General features: G+C 28.4%; 1 protein-coding gene across 5 annotated transcripts in view; it reads left to right on the forward strand.

Moving 5' to 3' along the window:
- Positions 1–19,477, forward strand: part of LOC130898106 (tyrosine-protein phosphatase Lar) — a 524,093-nt gene that overhangs the window by 43,597 nt on the left and 461,019 nt on the right. For 2 of the 5 annotated variants that reach the window (XM_057807152.1, XM_057807151.1), the window contains exon 2: positions 11,443–11,522. In XM_057807152.1, coding sequence (XP_057663135.1) covers positions 11,450–11,522 — 73 coding nt within the window. In that variant the 5' untranslated portion in view covers positions 11,443–11,449. Of the gene's footprint in view, positions 1–11,294; positions 11,523–19,477 lie in introns of those variants that run through there. The other 3 variants (XM_057807155.1, XM_057807154.1, XM_057807153.1) reach the window with 3 other exon arrangements.

Genomic DNA, 19,477 nt, shown 5'->3' on the forward strand with positions numbered 1-19,477 from the left:
TAATTTATCAAAAAATCGCTTTTTCTTCAAAATAACTCAAAAACTATTAATGATACGTAAAATTTTGTGGAGTACGAAATTGTAGGTTTTTCTTTTCGAAAGATTTTAGTTTAAAGTGCGTTTGTAAAATTTCACAATTTGACTGAATTAAAATATTTATATAATATAAATTCCGTAATTTATCAAAAAATCGCTTTTTCTTCAAAATAACTCAAAAACTATTAATGATACGTAAAATTTTGTGGAGTACAAAATTGTAGGTTTTTCTTTTCGAAAGATTTTAGTTTAAAGTGCGTTTGTAAAATTTCATAATTTGACTGAATTAAAATATTTATATAATATAAATTCCGTAATTTATCAAAAAATCGCTTTTTCTTCAAAATAACTCAAAAACTATTAATGATACGTAAAATATTGTGGAGTACAAAATTGTAGGTTTTTCTTTTCGAAAGATTTTAGTTTAAAGTGCGTTTGTAAAATTTCACAATTTGACTGAATTAAAATATTTATATAATATAAATTCCGTAATTTATCAAAAAATCGCTTTTCCTTCAAAATAACTCAAAAACTATTAATGATACGTAAAATATTGTGGAGTACAAAATTGTAGGTTTTTGTTTTCGAAAGATTTTAGTTTAAAGTGCGTTTGAAAAATTTCACAATTTGACTGAATTAAAATATTTATATAATATAAATTCCGTAATTTATCAAAAAATCGCTTTTCCTTCAAAATAACTCAAAAACTATTAATGATACGTAAAATATTGTGGAGTACAAAATTGTAGGTTTTTCTTTTCGAAAGATTTTAGTTTAAAGTGCGTTTGTAAAATTTCACAATTTGACTGAATTAAAATATTTATATAATATAAATTCCGTAATTTATCAAAAAATCGCTTTTTCTTCAAAATAACTCAAAAACTATTAATGATACGTAAAATTTTGTGGAGTACAAAATTGTAGGTTTTTCTTTTCGAAAGATTTTAGTTTAAAGTGCGTTTGTAAAATTTCATAATTTGACTGAATTAAAATATTTATATAATATAAATTCCGTAATTTATCAAAAAATCGCTTTTTCTTCAAAATAACTCAAAAACTATTAATGATACGTAAAATATTGTGGAGTACAAAATTGTAGGTTTTTCTTTTCGAAAGATTTTAGTTTAAAGTGCGTTTGTAAAATTTCACAATTTGACTGAATTAAAATATTTATATAATATAAATTCCGTAATTTATCAAAAAATCGCTTTTCCTTCAAAATAACTCAAAAACTATTAATGATACGTAAAATATTGTGGAGTACAAAATTGTAGGTTTTTCTTTTCGAAAGATTTTAGTTTAAAGTGCGTTTGAAAAATTTCACAATTTGACTGAATTAAAATATTTATATAATATAAATTCCGTAATTTATCAAAAAATCGCTTTTCCTTCAAAATAACTCAAAAACTATTAATGATACGTAAAATTTTGTGGAGTACAAAATTGTAGGTTTTTCTTTTCGAAAGATTTTAGTTTAAAGTGCGTTTGTAAAATTTCACAATTTGACTGAATTAAAATATTTATATAATATAAATTCCGTAATTTATCAAAAAATCGCTTTTTCTTCAAAATAACTCAAAAACTATTAATGATACGTAAAATTTTGTGGAGTACGAAATTGTAGGTTTTTCTTTTCGAAAGATTTTAGTTTAAAGTGCGTTTGTAAAATTTCACAATTTGACTGAATTAAAATATTTATATAATATAAATTCCGTAATTTATCAAAAAATCGCTTTTCCTTCAAAATAACTCAAAAACTATTAATGATACGTAAAATTTTGTGGAGTACAAAATTGTAGGTTTTTCTTTTCGAAAGATTTTAGTTTAAAGTGCGTTTGTAAAATTTCACAATTTGACTGAATTAAAATATTTATATAATATAAATTCCGTAATTTATCAAAAAATCGCTTTTCCTTCAAAATAACTCAAAAACTATTAATGATACGTAAAATTTTGTGGAGTACAAAATTGTAGGTTTTTCTTTTCGAAAGATTTTAGTTTAAAGTGCGTTTGAAAAATTTCACAATTTGACTGAATTAAAATATTTATATAATATAAATTCCGTAATTTATCAAAAAATCGCTTTTCCTTCAAAATAACTCAAAAACTATTAATGATACGTAAAATATTGTGGAGTACAAAATTGTAGGTTTTTGTTTTCGAAAGATTTTAGTTTAAAGTGCGTTTGAAAAATTTCACAATTTGACTGAATTAAAATATTTATATAATATAAATTCCGTAATTTATCAAAAAATCGCTTTTCCTTCAAAATAACTCAAAAACTATTAATGATACGTAAAATATTGTGGAGTACAAAATTGTAGGTTTTTCTTTTCGAAAGATTTTAGTTTAAAGTGCGTTTGTAAAATTTCACAATTTGACTGAATTAAAATATTTATATAATATAAATTCCGTAATTTATCAAAAAATCGCTTTTTCTTCAAAATAACTCAAAAACTATTAATGATACGTAAAATTTTGTGGAGTACAAAATTGTAGGTTTTTCTTTTCGAAAGATTTTAGTTTAAAGTGCGTTTGTAAAATTTCATAATTTGACTGAATTAAAATATTTATATAATATAAATTCCGTAATTTATCAAAAAATCGCTTTTTCTTCAAAATAACTCAAAAACTATTAATGATACGTAAAATATTGTGGAGTACAAAATTGTAGGTTTTTCTTTTCGAAAGATTTTAGTTTAAAGTGCGTTTGTAAAATTTCACAATTTGACTGAATTAAAATATTTATATAATATAAATTCCGTAATTTATCAAAAAATCGCTTTTCCTTCAAAATAACTCAAAAACTATTAATGATACGTAAAATATTGTGGAGTACAAAATTGTAGGTTTTTCTTTTCGAAAGATTTTAGTTTAAAGTGCGTTTGAAAAATTTCACAATTTGACTGAATTAAAATATTTATATAATATAAATTCCGTAATTTATCAAAAAATCGCTTTTCCTTCAAAATAACTCAAAAACTATTAATGATACGTAAAATTTTGTGGAGTACAAAATTGTAGGTTTTTCTTTTCGAAAGATTTTAGTTTAAAGTGCGTTTGTAAAATTTCACAATTTGACTGAATTAAAATATTTATATAATATAAATTCCGTAATTTATCAAAAAATCGCTTTTTCTTCAAAATAACTCAAAAACTATTAATGATACGTAAAATTTTGTGGAGTACGAAATTGTAGGTTTTTCTTTTCGAAAGATTTTAGTTTAAAGTGCGTTTGTAAAATTTCACAATTTGACTGAATTAAAATATTTATATAATATAAATTCCGTAATTTATCAAAAAATCGCTTTTTCTTCAAAATAACTCAAAAACTATTAATGATACGTAAAATTTTGTGGAGTACAAAATTGTAGGTTTTTCTTTTCGAAAGATTTTAGTTTAAAGTGCGTTTGTAAAATTTCATAATTTGACTGAATTAAAATATTTATATAATATAAATTCCGTAATTTATCAAAAAATCGCTTTTTCTTCAAAATAACTCAAAAACTATTAATGATACGTAAAATATTGTGGAGTACAAAATTGTAGGTTTTTCTTTTCGAAAGATTTTAGTTTAAAGTGCGTTTGTAAAATTTCACAATTTGACTGAATGAAAATATTTATATAATATAAATTCCGTAATTTATCAAAAAATCGCTTTTCCTTCAAAATAACTCAAAAACTATTAATGATACGTAAAATATTGTGGAGTACAAAATTGTAGGTTTTTGTTTTCGAAAGATTTTAGTTTAAAGTGCGTTTGAAAAATTTCACAATTTGACTGAATTAAAATATTTATATAATATAAATTCCGTAATTTATCAAAAAATCGCTTTTCCTTCAAAATAACTCAAAAACTATTAATGATACGTAAAATATTGTGGAGTACAAAATTGTAGGTTTTTCTTTTCGAAAGATTTTAGTTTAAAGTGCGTTTGTAAAATTTCACAATTTGACTGAATTAAAATATTTATATAATATAAATTCCGTAATTTATCAAAAAATCGCTTTTTCTTCAAAATAACTCAAAAACTATTAATGATACGTAAAATTTTGTGGAGTACAAAATTGTAGGTTTTTCTTTTCGAAAGATTTTAGTTTAAAGTGCGTTTGTAAAATTTCATAATTTGACTGAATTAAAATATTTATATAATATAAATTCCGTAATTTATCAAAAAATCGCTTTTTCTTCAAAATAACTCAAAAACTATTAATGATACGTAAAATATTGTGGAGTACAAAATTGTAGGTTTTTCTTTTCGAAAGATTTTAGTTTAAAGTGCGTTTGTAAAATTTCACAATTTGACTGAATTAAAATATTTATATAATATAAATTCCGTAATTTATCAAAAAATCGCTTTTCCTTCAAAATAACTCAAAAACTATTAATGATACGTAAAATATTGTGGAGTACAAAATTGTAGGTTTTTCTTTTCGAAAGATTTTAGTTTAAAGTGCGTTTGAAAAATTTCACAATTTGACTGAATTAAAATATTTATATAATATAAATTCCGTAATTTATCAAAAAATCGCTTTTCCTTCAAAATAACTCAAAAACTATTAATGATACGTAAAATTTTGTGGAGTACAAAATTGTAGGTTTTTCTTTTCGAAAGATTTTAGTTTAAAGTGCGTTTGTAAAATTTCACAATTTGACTGAATTAAAATATTTATATAATATAAATTCCGTAATTTATCAAAAAATCGCTTTTTCTTCAAAATAACTCAAAAACTATTAATGATACGTAAAATTTTGTGGAGTACGAAATTGTAGGTTTTTCTTTTCGAAAGATTTTAGTTTAAAGTGCGTTTGTAAAATTTCACAATTTGACTGAATTAAAATATTTATATAATATAAATTCCGTAATTTATCAAAAAATCGCTTTTCCTTCAAAATAACTCAAAAACTATTAATGATACGTAAAATTTTGTGGAGTACAAAATTGTAGGTTTTTCTTTTCGAAAGATTTTAGTTTAAAGTGCGTTTGTAAAATTTCACAATTTGACTGAATTAAAATATTTATATAATATAAATTCCGTAATTTATCAAAAAATCGCTTTTCCTTCAAAATAACTCAAAAACTATTAATGATACGTAAAATTTTGTGGAGTACAAAATTGTAGGTTTTTCTTTTCGAAAGATTTTAGTTTAAAGTGCGTTTGAAAAATTTCACAATTTGACTGAATTAAAATATTTATATAATATAAATTCCGTAATTTATCAAAAAATCGCTTTTCCTTCAAAATAACTCAAAAACTATTAATGATACGTAAAATATTGTGGAGTACAAAATTGTAGGTTTTTGTTTTCGAAAGATTTTAGTTTAAAGTGCGTTTGTAAAATTTCACAATTTGACTGAATTAAAATATTTATATAATATAAATTCCGTAATTTATCAAAAAATCGCTTTTTCTTCAAAATAACTCAAAAACTATTAATGATACGTAAAATTTTGTGGAGTACAAAATTGTAGGTTTTTCTTTTCGAAAGATTTTAGTTTAAAGTGCGTTTGTAAAATTTCATAATTTGACTGAATTAAATTATTTATATAATATAAATTCCGTAATTTATCAAAAAATCGCTTTTTCTTCAAAATAACTCAAAAACTATTAATGATACGTAAAATATTGTGGAGTACAAAATTGTAGGTTTTTCTTTTCGAAAGATTTTAGTTTAAAGTGCGTTTGTAAAATTTCACAATTTGACTGAATTAAAATATTTATATAATATAAATTCCGTAATTTATCAAAAAATCGCTTTTCCTTCAAAATAACTCAAAAACTATTAATGATACGTAAAATTTTGTGGAGTACAAAATTGTAGGTTTTTCTTTTCGAAAGATTTTAGTTTAAAGTGCGTTTGTAAAATTTCACAATTTGACTGAATTAAAATATTTATATAATATAAATTCCGTAATTTATCAAAAAATCGCTTTTCCTTCAAAATAACTCAAAAACTATTAATGATACGTAAAATTTTGTGGAGTACAAAATTGTAGGTTTTTGTTTTCGAAAGATTTTAGTTTAAAGTGCGTTTGAAAAATTTCACAATTTGACTGAATTAAAATATTTATATAATATAAATTCCGTAATTTATCAAAAAATCGCTTTTTCTTCAAAATAACTCAAAAACTATTAATGATACGTAAAATTTTGTGGAGTACAAAATTGTAGGTTTTTCTTTTCGAAAGATTTTAGTTTAAAGTGCGTTTGTAAAATTTCATAATTTGACTGAATTAAAATATTTATATAATATAAATTCCGTAATTTATCAAAAAATCGCTTTTCCTTCAAAATAACTCAAAAACTATTAATGATACGTAAAATATTGTGGAGTACAAAATTGTAGGTTTTTCTTTTCGAAAGATTTTAGTTTAAAGTGCGTTTGTAAAATTTCATAATTTGACTGAATTAAAATATTTATATAATATAAATTCCGTAATTTATCAAAAAATCGCTTTTCCTTCAAAATAACTCAAAAACTATTAATGATACGTAAAATTTTGTGGAGTACAAAATTGTAGGTTTTTCTTTTCGAAAGATTTTAGTTTAAAGTGCGTTTGTAAAATTTCATAATTTGACTGAATTAAAATATTTATATAATATAAATTCCGTAATTTATCAAAAAATCGCTTTTTCTTCAAAATAACTCAAAAACTATTAATGATACGTAAAATATTGTGGAGTACAAAATTGTAGGTTTTTCTTTTCGAAAGATTTTAGTTTAAAGTGCGTTTGTAAAATTTCACAATTTGACTGAATTAAAATATTTATATAATATAAATTCCGTAATTTATCAAAAAATCGCTTTTCCTTCAAAATAACTCAAAAACTATTAATGATACGTAAAATTTTGTGGAGTACAAAATTGTAGGTTTTTCTTTTCGAAAGATTTTAGTTTAAAGTGCGTTTGTAAAATTTCACAATTTGACTGAATTAAAATATTTATATAATATAAATTCCGTAATTTATCAAAAAATCGCTTTTCCTTCAAAATAACTCAAAAACTATTAATGATACGTAAAATTTTGTGGAGTACAAAATTGTAGGTTTTTCTTTTCGAAAGATTTTAGTTTAAAGTGCGTTTGAAAAATTTCACAATTTGACTGAATTAAAATATTTATATAATATAAATTCCGTAATTTATCAAAAAATCGCTTTTCCTTCAAAATAACTCAAAAACTATTAATGATACGTAAAATTTTGTGGAGTACAAAATTGTAGGTTTTTCTTTTCGAAAGATTTTAGTTTAAAGTGCGTTTGTAAAATTTCACAATTTGACTGAATTAAAATATTTATATAATATAAATTCCGTAATTTATCAAAAAATCGCTTTTCCTTCAAAATAACTCAAAAACTATTAATGATACGTAAAATTTTGTGGAGTACAAAATTGTAGGTTTTTCTTTTCGAAAGATTTTAGTTTAAAGTGCGTTTGAAAAATTTCACAATTTGACTGAATTAAAATATTTATATAATATAAATTCCGTAATTTATCAAAAAATCGCTTTTCCTTCAAAATAACTCAAAAACTATTAATGATACGTAAAATTTTGTGGAGTACAAAATTGTAGGTTTTTCTTTTCGAAAGATTTTAGTTTAAAGTGCGTTTGTAAAATTTCACAATTTGACTGAATTAAAATATTTATATAATATAAATTCCGTAATTTATCAAAAAATCGCTTTTCCTTCAAAATAACTCAAAAACTATTAATGATACGTAAAATTTTGTGGAGTACAAAATTGTAGGTTTTTCTTTTCGAAAGATTTTTGCGTTTTATTAGTTTTCGTATATTGAAAATTGAGTGACATATGGCCGTTTAATGTGCGCTTGTATAGAGTACCTTTTTGAGCCCTTGTAGCATGTACATTTTTAAAAATGAAATGCAAAAAAAATTTCATTTAGATTAGCTCATAGCTTCAAAAAACTAAAAAAATACTAAGGACTTGATTGCTTGAAAACTAAGAGAGTTATGGGGACAAAACCAAAAGCACAGTTTTGTAGAAATTTGAACATTCATATTAGCATATTGATGAATAATAATAATGACAAAGTCTTAAAGTATCTAGAACCTAAATCTAAATGTTTTCCGGGATACTTATTAACAATTTCGATATAATTTGTCAATGATAACTGTTTAATAGATCAGAAATTGTTTATCGACGTTAAATTCAAAGTATTTACGCATAAATGCACGCTCAGAACTAGTATTTTATGAATTTTTTCAACTGAGGGTAGTTTTCACACCTAATAAATAAAAACCAACCCCAGACAAACACTTAACTTTAAAGGAGAAGTTAAATAGAACTAAAATCCCAATTTTATGCAAATCGATACTTTTTAATCAGTTTAGTAACTGCTTAATAATACGTTCATTATCATTTTTTTCATATCTGTTATAAGGGGTGGTTATTAAGGGACGAAAATCGTGAATAAATCTTGAATTATATATAAAAATTGTCAATTGACATTCATTTGAATGATATAAATATGATTTCAGTTAATTACATGTTCAAAACTAAATTGTTTTCGAATAGGGGTGGTTTTTACCCTTTAAAAAAATCAATTTTCAGTATAGGGTAAATATATTTGGGTGAGTAATACAAGTTTTCATACGAATTTACCGTCATTGACTGGACAATAATGAAATAAGAAAAAAACAATGAAATCCCGACTTGTTTTATTTATTATATTGTTTATTATAATATTTATTTAAATCAGTTATATCAATATTGACAATTACACTGTTTGATCTACGTTTCTATAACAAAGTCATCGTCTTCAGAGACCGAAGATACACTACGCACAAAGTTTATTTTAATGCTTTTGATTTTTATTATTTAAATTGCCAGTCATTCTACAGAGTGTTTTATCGATAAATATAAAGTATAAATATGAATATTTCAACCGAAACACTCACGAAATCCTTTTTGCCCTTTGCGAAGTCCTTGTCAAGGAAACCGTTCGCCTTAAAGAGACATTCTGAAGAAAATAATCATAAAATGTAACTATTTATTTAGGAGGTATCAAATTACAATAAAAAATTGTTGCATAATGTCGAAATTCCTTTATTCGCATAAGGAAAACACAACTATAAAACGCTTTCAGAGTCCACGGAAGATATTTGAATGTTTACTGTTGAAGCTGCTTTCACACGAGACGGTTTTGACGGCAGATGAAAATCCTCACGGTACAATTCAAACAAAGACATCGATTTTGAGTTTACGTCTTTTTCTTAGAGCCAAACTTTTTTAGTGCATTAAACAAAGACAAGTCATAAGTTTGGTCATTATTTAGGGACGGTTTTTCTTTGTTGAATTCGTCTCTGAACATTTTTTTCCTATTACGCTTTCCAATAATAAATGGAGAGGTGCTAGATTTAGAATTCACTTCTTGTGTAGCTATAGCTCCGGCTGCACATATGCAAGCAAATTTTGTACCTTTAAGAGATTATTTCTCATAGTATTTAAACTAGTTTTAGTACCCCAAACCACCGCTCTCCATATGTGGTGATGGGTCTCACAACTATTGCCCTATTTATGATTCCAATTTCTTCTTTTATATTTGCTACAATCATATCCTTGATTTTTGTTCATTTCCGATCTGTTTTCCGTCAATATTTGGTTCCAGTTAGTTAAATTTTAGCGTAGATCTTCGTGATTTTCTGTTTTGATCATAATATCATCTGCAGGTTTAACATCTATTAGTTCGCTTCAGCTGTAGCTGTCCAATATAGAGTTGCTTAGTTACTTTTAATAAAATCATTCTCCAAAGCTATAAATAGTAATGGAAAACTACCTTTTTGCACTTCTTCTTATACTATAAACGTTTCTGATTCCATGTGTATAGGCATTTAGTGATTTTCGTTGATTTGCTGTTAACATTTCCAGCGTTTGCAGGTTCTTCCATATTTTCCATCGTGGAACTTCATCCGTAGCTTTTGTAATGGTTTATGTTCAAGTTTATTGTATTTTCATCCTCAAGAAGCATTGTAAATACTTTTCAATTCCTCTTGAGTAACTGGAGGAAGCTAGATTGTTATGACATTAGTTCTTTTAAATATTTCTTCCATAGACAAAGCAGCAGTCGATGTGATTGCATGATCTAAAAATGAGTGTACGTGAAATATAATTTTCCATTACCAATAATATATTGCTACCACTATTTACGTACGTTCCGGCATCAATAATCTTCAAATATTAATCCTGACGGTATGCTGCGAGTTAATCTTCATCCATCAGGATGAAATCCATGTAATGTCATAGTATATTCGTTGTGATATTACCGTTGCAGTCAATTACAACCGACAAACCAAAAGACCTGTCGGATCAAATTAACGAACAAAACATAAACCGGACTGTGGGAATTAAGATAATTTGCTGGAACGGGCATTTATACAGAATGTCTTTGTTGTATAAATACTCAGAATACCGTTAGTTTCAAACTTTCTCGTAAATTCGATATACAATTTTCACAAATTTTGGAAATTAACCTAACGAACTTTGTTTCGCATTAGAAGCAATTAATAAGCGGATTTTGGATTCAATTATTATATATTTATTCATATTATTAGCGTTTTCGTAGTAAAATTTAACACCAAAGTGTACTAATTCTAATATATTTCCAAGCTTGCGAACACGAACAACAATTCTAATCCTCGGGGTCTCAACGTTTCTAAAACTAAAGTTTTATCATATAAAAGTAAATAGCAGCTTTTTTATTAATTAAAACCACCATTGGGTGGGATTGTGGTGGACAATTTCTTGAAATGGGAGTCACTTTATCTAAAAAATATCTTCAAACTACCAAATAGAGCTGAATCTTCCTTCCTTATTCATCTTATCCACTTAGGAACGCGTAGTTCGATCTTTACCTACCTACTCCACGTTCCGAATTAGTTAAAGGCTCATTATTTTACAACGCAATAAAAATGCACAATCATTTGCCAATTGAAATCAAATCTATAACATCTTTTTCCGCAATTTTGTCATTCATTCAGGTTTCCTTTTGTAAATTGAACGTTTATTTCATTTGTATCTTCATTTAGTTATTTTTATGTTTGTTTTTTATTGTTTTCTTTTCATATAAAGTTTACTAATGAGATACACGATTGCATTGAAAATAATATAAAAAATTTGAACCAGTTTTTGATACGTACGTTTTTCTTAAATCCAAATTTTCATATCAGTTTTAATTTAATTTGAATAAGTGTTCAATCAAAATGTGAATCGACATAAACCAACGATATGAAGAATTTTCAACAAACAACTTCCGGCCGAAGCCACTTAATCATCTCCAGCTGTGATTCTACGAATGTGTATATCATCTGCCGATATGGAAAACCTTCTAAAAGGGTTTGATTATTTCTATATATCAATGTAAATATGTGTTTGTTCTTCCTGTAGGTTATTTATGAAGATGTTGGCACCTGGTGTTTTTGCCACTATCATGGTGCTGGTTGTTACGGGTCAAGTTTTCTCCAACGGTAAGTTTTTTGATTTTATTCTGTTCGGAGTAATCGTTCAATAAAACAAACAAGTAATGTGTTAAGCAAACTAATTATGAAGAAATTCAAAAAATTCGAGATATTTTCCTAATTTATAATGTGCCTTATCATTAAGAAATCCTACAGCGTTATAACCCTAAAAAAACTCTTCCTCAGGAGTACTCCTGGTACTCAGTTGAACAATTAATATTGCCACTAGCTTTTTAACGAACGACATCAACAATAAAATTAATAAAAAACCTCATTAATTAGATTAAAAATAAAAATTTAACGATCTAAAACTATCCCCGGACATTGCGTATCCAGAAGACCACAACGAATAAAAGCAGTTGTGAATTAAAAACAACTCAGACTCATTTATATATTGAAGATAAGGCTGGGGCTTGGAAATTCTAGATGGTTGCAGACCTCAACTGAATTCCCAGTTGCTGGGAGTTGAGTTGAATTCGTTTGTTTGTGGTGTGCCGGTTGAGTCCTTTGAGTGTGGTTGAAACACCAACCTGGCAGCTGTAGTTCTGCGGGAAACAAATAAAATTAGGGAGGTAACTGGAACAGAGATGGAAATTACTGTAGAAGGAACGAGTAGAAAGAATAGATTTGAACAAAAGGAGCTCTAACATATAAGGAAAATCATTTTATTCTGTGAACACAATGAAAAAACAAGGAATATAAAGGATAAACTTTACCTTGATCCGCAATGCTTGAAGAAAAACGCAATAAGCTTGTTACAACGTATTACCGTGCGAGGGAAATTCACCATCAATTCGAAAAAACCTACAATTACGACTATAGTATCATTTAGAAGGGTCCAAATGTAACAAAGTTTCTGTATCTTCCAGGTCGTTACACATAACAAAGAAACAACCGTTTTTATTATCAAAAATAACCTCATTTCAAGTCTATCCACTTAGTTTATCGATGCTTACACTTTTTGACCTTTCCAAAAAATAACTGCCGTTTTTTTTCCTTAAAACAGGCATTTACATTTGCAATAACATCCTCTTCTGATAAGAATCTCTTCACTGTAAAGGAAATGTTAGAATAATGAAGCAGAAAAAAGTCGCTGAGGGCCAGATCCAGACCAATCCGAAGTGTAATTTTTGAATTTTGGCTAAGAGCTTAACTGAATTGTGAGATGTTTTAGTCTGATGATAAACCACTCTCCTGTTATTGTTTTACCTTTATGAACGTAGAAGACGAACGCAACCCCATGAAATACCCAAAAACAATCGCCATCGCGTGGTGTTGGATCCATATTTCATATAGATGCACAAAATCCGAATCATTTTGCTTAAACAACGTCAATAAGCGTTTTTGGTCATGGAATACCACCAATCGTATTGAATAAATGCATAACTGAACTAGCAACTTCGCTATATACAATAGGCAGAAAAAAGAAAGTTAGACCAGTTCGAACATGGCGAAGACTTATCGAGAAATAACTACAACATATAAACTAAGATGTAAAGACTAGAAAAATAGCCAAAAACAAAAAAACTGTTAACAAAATTAGACATATCTGGACTATCACTATCTAAGTGTCATTTTAGCTTGGAGAAGAGGTGATAATCGCTGGAGGTTAAGTCTGGACTGTACAGTCCACCCAAATATCTTCTGCGTTTGACGAGGAACGACTGCTCCCTCTGTCAGTCGTTTGTATGAAATCGATGGGGCGAGATTTCTTCCCATTCCAAAACACAGTCCCCATAACCTTTCCAGCCCACTAAGGGTGAACCTGGCGAGATAATTGCTTTGTTTCGGGGATGTAATGAAATGTTGTGACGATAGATAGAGTCCAGCAAACGTGCTGCTACTTGTATCCCTCAGTCAGCATCCGGGGGACCATCTCTGATGGTTGGTTGCCAAAGCGACTGTCTGAACCAGTGTTGTCGGATTTAACTTGGCACCTTTCCTCGAGGTTGTAGCTCATCGAGAACCTAATTTTTTCGGTATAACCCTCGTATTTTTAATACGAAAAAAAGGTGCACGTAACGCCGTGTTTTTCATGAAATATTTTTCAATACATGTCAATTTTTTTATATTAGGTCGACGTCGTATGGAGTTACATCATTGAAAGACGTTAATACGATCACAGACTGGGGGAATAATTATTTTTTTTTTATCCGTCAACAGTGTCAAAAGCACGTGATACAGCTCGGCGTCGAAGTCATGACACCTTTCAGTTTCGTGCATGATGCGGAAGTCAATACATCAAACTGTTAATCTATTTTCGACGATCGGGAAATCAAAAGACTTGCCTATTGACCATATTTCATGGTTGATGTATATTTAAAGAAAGGATTTTAGTAAGATTAGATTCTTAATATGCATTATGCGCTCCATCTTTGAATAATAGATGAAAATAGATTCGATTATTAAGAGTTTAAGCAGAATGTGATTAGTAAAAAAAATTCTTTTGCGTGTTTTATTTTGTTTTTAGGCGGTTACATCTTTGGAAATCGAACACGTATGGTCGATTACGCCATATATAATTATTTTATGTTAAATAAATAAGAGATTCCATCTAAATGGATATCAAACAGGTACACAAGTTGATCAGATAAATTTTGCAGCTAGAAAACTTTTTTTTATTGTGTGTTAAGTCACGCGATATTTCAGGAAATAATTTTTAACTTGACATTACATCGTAGAAGTGCAAAATATTTCGAAATTATGCATGGGAGTTTTTATTTCAAGCGTATTGTTACAGTTACTCGTTTAATTAGTTTTTCAATTTTTAAAAATATGGGAAAAGTGAATAGTTAATCTTCAAATTAAATGTTGTTCTACGAGGGTTGCCAATTAAGTTTTGAGGTAGACAAATAAAAACAAATATTCATAATTCGATATGTATGTTATGTATATATATAGATTTGGGGTCTCAATACATTGCGAATCAAAGGATCGATTGTGTCCCATTCCTTTTAAACGTCTAGAATATGGGATGGCTTTATTATTTTACTCCCAGGTGTAATGGAAGAGAGAATTTGGTTAGAGGTTTCGTCCTCTGTGTAACAAAACCTGCACGCCGCATTATCTGCTAGATCTAGCGGCTTCAGGTGTTTATTGAGGCGACAGAGCTCCGAAAGAACTCCTGTTAGTATTTGTAGCTTGTTCTCACTTAGGTTCATACATTCATCAGATCTACTTTGGTTATAGTTTTCCAGAAGAGTCTTGTGTCAGCCCCTGTAGGTTGTCCCAATAGTTTTGGTCCTAATAATTAGATATTCGCCATAGACATCAATACACGCTTCAACCGCTTCTTCAGGTGTTGAAAAGCGTTGATCTCACAAATCATTTTTGGTCTGCGGGATTAAGAAGAACAAAAACGGATCAATTCGATGTTTTGACTGTTTAAAAACATTTTTGTTTGAACTGATGTTTGAGAGCTGGCGTTGTCGTGGTGGAGAATGATTCGTCTTCTGCGATTGGTTCCACTGATTTTTTAGAACACTTCTGGCAAACAAATGCTGGTGTATTATTCAGAATTGACAGTTCTATGTTGCTCTAAAAGGAAAAATAGGCGACCATTTGCTTTTCTTGGATTTGGCTGGTCTTGATTGACCCATACAGTCGATTGTTATTTAGTTTCGGGTCGTCACGCCTTTTGAAGTACCACGATTTTATTTCTTCAGCACGATTGTCAAATTATGCAGTATCCAATGCGAATAATCACTTTGATAGCCAAATTTTCATGCAATTTTGAATGTATACGAATGAAACTTACGCCCAAGTATCTCACAATCACATGACGGTGTTGCAACATTAGTTTACGTCGAGTTTGTTCCGTCGTTTGGCAGATGAGGTACGAGTGTGGAATAGTTTACTTCTATAGATCTCATGGTGATTATTTGGAATTGAATCCACCCCAAACTTACTCCAAAAATTTTTTCGCTCATATAGGTTTGTTTTATAATGCTACGAAAGTATTTTAAGGGTGGTGGAGACACATATTTTCCATCATAACACTCATTATCTTTTGCATATTAAATATCAATAATTATCCATACATATCGGAATACGCGGTCATTTAGAGCAATAGCACATGATGTTAGGTTAGGTTAGGTTAGGTTAGGTTAAGTTAGGTTAAGTTAGGTTATTCCATTTCATCAAGATCTATTTGTATGTGAAAAGTCATGATGATTCACGCATACGCAGAAGATTTTCCGTGTAAAAAGTATGCAAATGCATTATTTTCACGAAAAATCAATGGATAAGATGAAAATTTGTGTGCAGTGCAGCAAAAAATTTTTAGAGTTTGTTTGGTGTGGAGCCCCACTTCTAAATATTAACCGATCTTATTTTCCAAATTGAATATACTCGAAATCTGCGTTTTCTGGTATCCTCCACTAAAGTTCTGCATTTTCAAACTCAAAAGAGCACAATTTTCAAAAATTTTGTCAGTACTATAAACTATCGTCGCTTTCCGGATCGGTAGCGCCTCCGTGGCTGTTTATTTTGGTTGTGTAATACCAATTACCCGATCTAAAGACACCCACGGTTATCAAAAGAAATTGCGTGGAAATTAAGTTTCAACAGCTCTAGAAAAAAAGTCTGTCTAGCGATTTTTGTAATTTTTTGTTTGGTACAAATATGATACGCCGCCCCACAACAATCATCATGAAACTCTGTACGTGATAAAACAAGAAATCGATTTATTATATCTATTTGCTCGATAGATCTAATCGAGATCTATCTGTGTGTGAAAAGTCATGATGTTAGGTTAGATTAGTTGAGGTTAGGTTAGGTTAGATTAAGTTTTTTAATAAAAAAGAGGCATTTACATAATTTTTCCACAGAAACTCTTCTGAGCATCCGTCAATCATCATGACTTTTCACACACAGATAGAACTTGATGAGATCTATCGAACAAAGTTATCCATGGCTCGATATCTGGTGGTCTTCCTGACATAATGGCGACTTCCGGTATCTCCGGAAGTAAATGTTTCCGCTTAAAATAGTTATCATAAATTGATTATTGACTATTATCAATAGTCTTGTGATTTACCTTGTGATTTTTTAATAAAGCGCGAAATTCTGTATAAACCCTGTAGTTTTTGCGACTGCACGATTTTTTTGGGCCTTGCAGTGGCTTTTTAGCGATCTGAAATTGCTTATTCAAATTCACAAAATTACTTTTCCTCCTAACAAACATTGAAAATATTTCCTAGTTCTAGACAAAATTCCAATATTTATGATTCTGCATATATTTCATAATACGTGTCATATTTTCCGATCCAGGATTTACATATTCCTATTTTTATTGCAACAAAATGCAAAACTAATAAAATTTGTGTTTGTATGAAGCACTCTGTCTGCTTGTTTTCCAATATGGGATATAAAAAACAACAAACTAACGCGAGGTTATTGATTCTAATGAAAAAATATTGATCGCTTGTTGAAGTGCAAATGTGCAGTAAGATCATCGAAATTGAAATTATTCACCAACATATCTGAAAGGTCATCGACTTCCTACCCATTGTTTACGTCATATTTGAGTTGATTTATGTTACTTCAGTGTTAATTCTGCGTAAAAATTAATTTATAATGGGTTAATAGCTAATACAAATTTTTTGTATAGAAATATCGTCCAGTGTCAATAGATCAATATCAAAACGAACAAAAATTTCATTCATTGATAATATAAAAAGGGGAAAAAATATAAATTGAGGTTATATTTCCACAAAGGAGCTACGTTACTTTCATATTACGAGGTCTGGCTATTAAATAACGAGGCTGGTTACGAAAAAAGGTTTTATTATGAAAATTATTCTACATTCGAATACTCCCCTCCCCTAGCCACACACCTTTCCATACGTTTTTCGAAAAAAGTGCTGTAACAAAAAATGTAGAGTACAAAATTCCCTATAAAAAAGTGCCCCAGGTAATTGTCCCTAACCTCAAAATGGGTTTATATAATCAAAAATATTTTGAATCGCGAATAATTCGAAAATTACGAGGAATTCCAAAAAAGTGCTGTAACAAAAAATGTAGAGTACAAAATTATGTACAGAGAAGTGTCCCAAATATTTGTTCCTAACCTCAAAATTTCCACCTTAAAATGGGTTTATACACTCAAAAATGTTTTAAATCGCGAATAACTCGAAAACTATGAGAAATTCGAAAAAACTGCCCCAACAAATAATATAGAGCGCAAAATTTTCTACAAAAAGCTATCCTAGGTATTTGTTCCTAACCTCAAAATTTTTACCTCAAAATGGGTTTATACACTCAAAAATGTTTTAAATCGCGAATAACTCGAAAACTATGAGAAATTCGAAAAAACTGCCCCAACAAATAATATAGAGCGCAAAATTTTCTACAAAAAACTATCCTAGGTATTTGTTCCTAACCTCAAAATTTTCACATTAAAATGGGTTTATACACTCAAAAATGTTTTAAATCGCGAATAACTTGAAAACTATGAGAAATTCCAAAAAACTGCCTGAACAAAAAATGTAGAGCACAAAATTTTCTATAAAAAACTATCCTAGGTATTTGTTCCTAACCTCAAAATTTTTACCTCAAAATGGGTTTTACACTCAAAAATGTTTTAAATCGCGAATAACTCTAAAACCATGAGAAATTCGAAAAAACTGCTCAAACAAAAAATGTAGAGCACAAAATTTTCTATAAAAAACTATTCCAGGTATTTGTTCCTAACCTGAAAATTTTTACCTCAAAATGGGTTTATACACTCAAAAATGTTTTAAATCGCGAATAACTCTAAAACTATGAGAAATTCCAAAAAACTGCCTGAACAAAAAATGTAGAGCACAAAATTTTCTATAAAAAACTATCCCAGGTATTTGTTCCTAACCTCAAAATTTTTACCTCAAAATGGGTTTTACACTCAAAAATGTTTTAAATCGCGAATAACTCTAAAACCATGAGAAATTCGAAAAAACTGCTCAAACAAAAAATGTAGAGCACAAAATTTTCTATAAAAAACTATTCCAGGTATTTGTTCCTAACCTGAAAATTTTTACCTCAAAATGGGTTTATACACTCAAAAATGTTTTAAATCGCGAATAACTCTAAAACTATGAGAAATTCCAAAAAACTGCCTGAACAAAAAATGTAGAGCACAAAATTTTCTATAAAAAACTATCCCAGGTATTTGTTCCTAACCTCAAAATTTTCACCTCAAAATGGGTTTATACGCTCAAAAATATTTTGAATCGTGAATAATTCGAAAACTACAAGGAATTCGAAAAAAGTGCTGTAACAAAAAATGTAGAATACAAAATTCTGTACAAAAAAGTGTCCCAGATATTTGTTCCTAACCTCAAAATGGGTTTATTTACTAAAAAATATTTTGAATCGTGAATAATTCGAAAACTACAAGGAATTCGAAAAAAGTGCTGTAACAAAAAATGTAGAATACAAAATTCTGTACAAAAAAGTGTCCCAGATATTTGTTCCTAACCTCAAAATGGGTTTATTTACTAAAAAATATTTTGAATCGCGAATAATTCGAAAATTACGAGAAATTCGAAAAAAGTGCTACAGCAAAAAAAGTACAGCACAAAATTTTCTACAGATTGGTCATGACTAACTTTTTCCTAGCCTCAAAATTTTCACTATAAAATGGGTTCATGTACTCAAAATCATATTGAATTGCGGATAATTCGATAACTATGATGATTTCGACAAAATCTGTCGGGACAAAAAATATATAATACAAAATTTTGTACATTTTTTGTTCCGACATTTTTTTTCGAAATCTTCTTAGTTTTCGAGTTATTTGCGTTTTAATTTTTTTTTTAATTAAGTTAAAAAATTTCAAAAACCCATGCCCGTAATTTTGTTGCCAGGTTTATTCAGTAACCGAAAACCTCTGACAATCTCGAAAATCAGAAGCGCCCAATTTAATTTCAGGTTCAACCCTATTTTACCTGCACTATTTATAACAATTATATACGAAACAATAT

The sequence above is a fragment of the Diorhabda carinulata genome, chromosome 9 (genome assembly GCF_026250575.1).
Source record: "Diorhabda carinulata isolate Delta chromosome 9, icDioCari1.1, whole genome shotgun sequence".
Lineage (NCBI taxonomy): Eukaryota > Metazoa > Arthropoda > Insecta > Coleoptera > Chrysomelidae > Diorhabda > Diorhabda carinulata.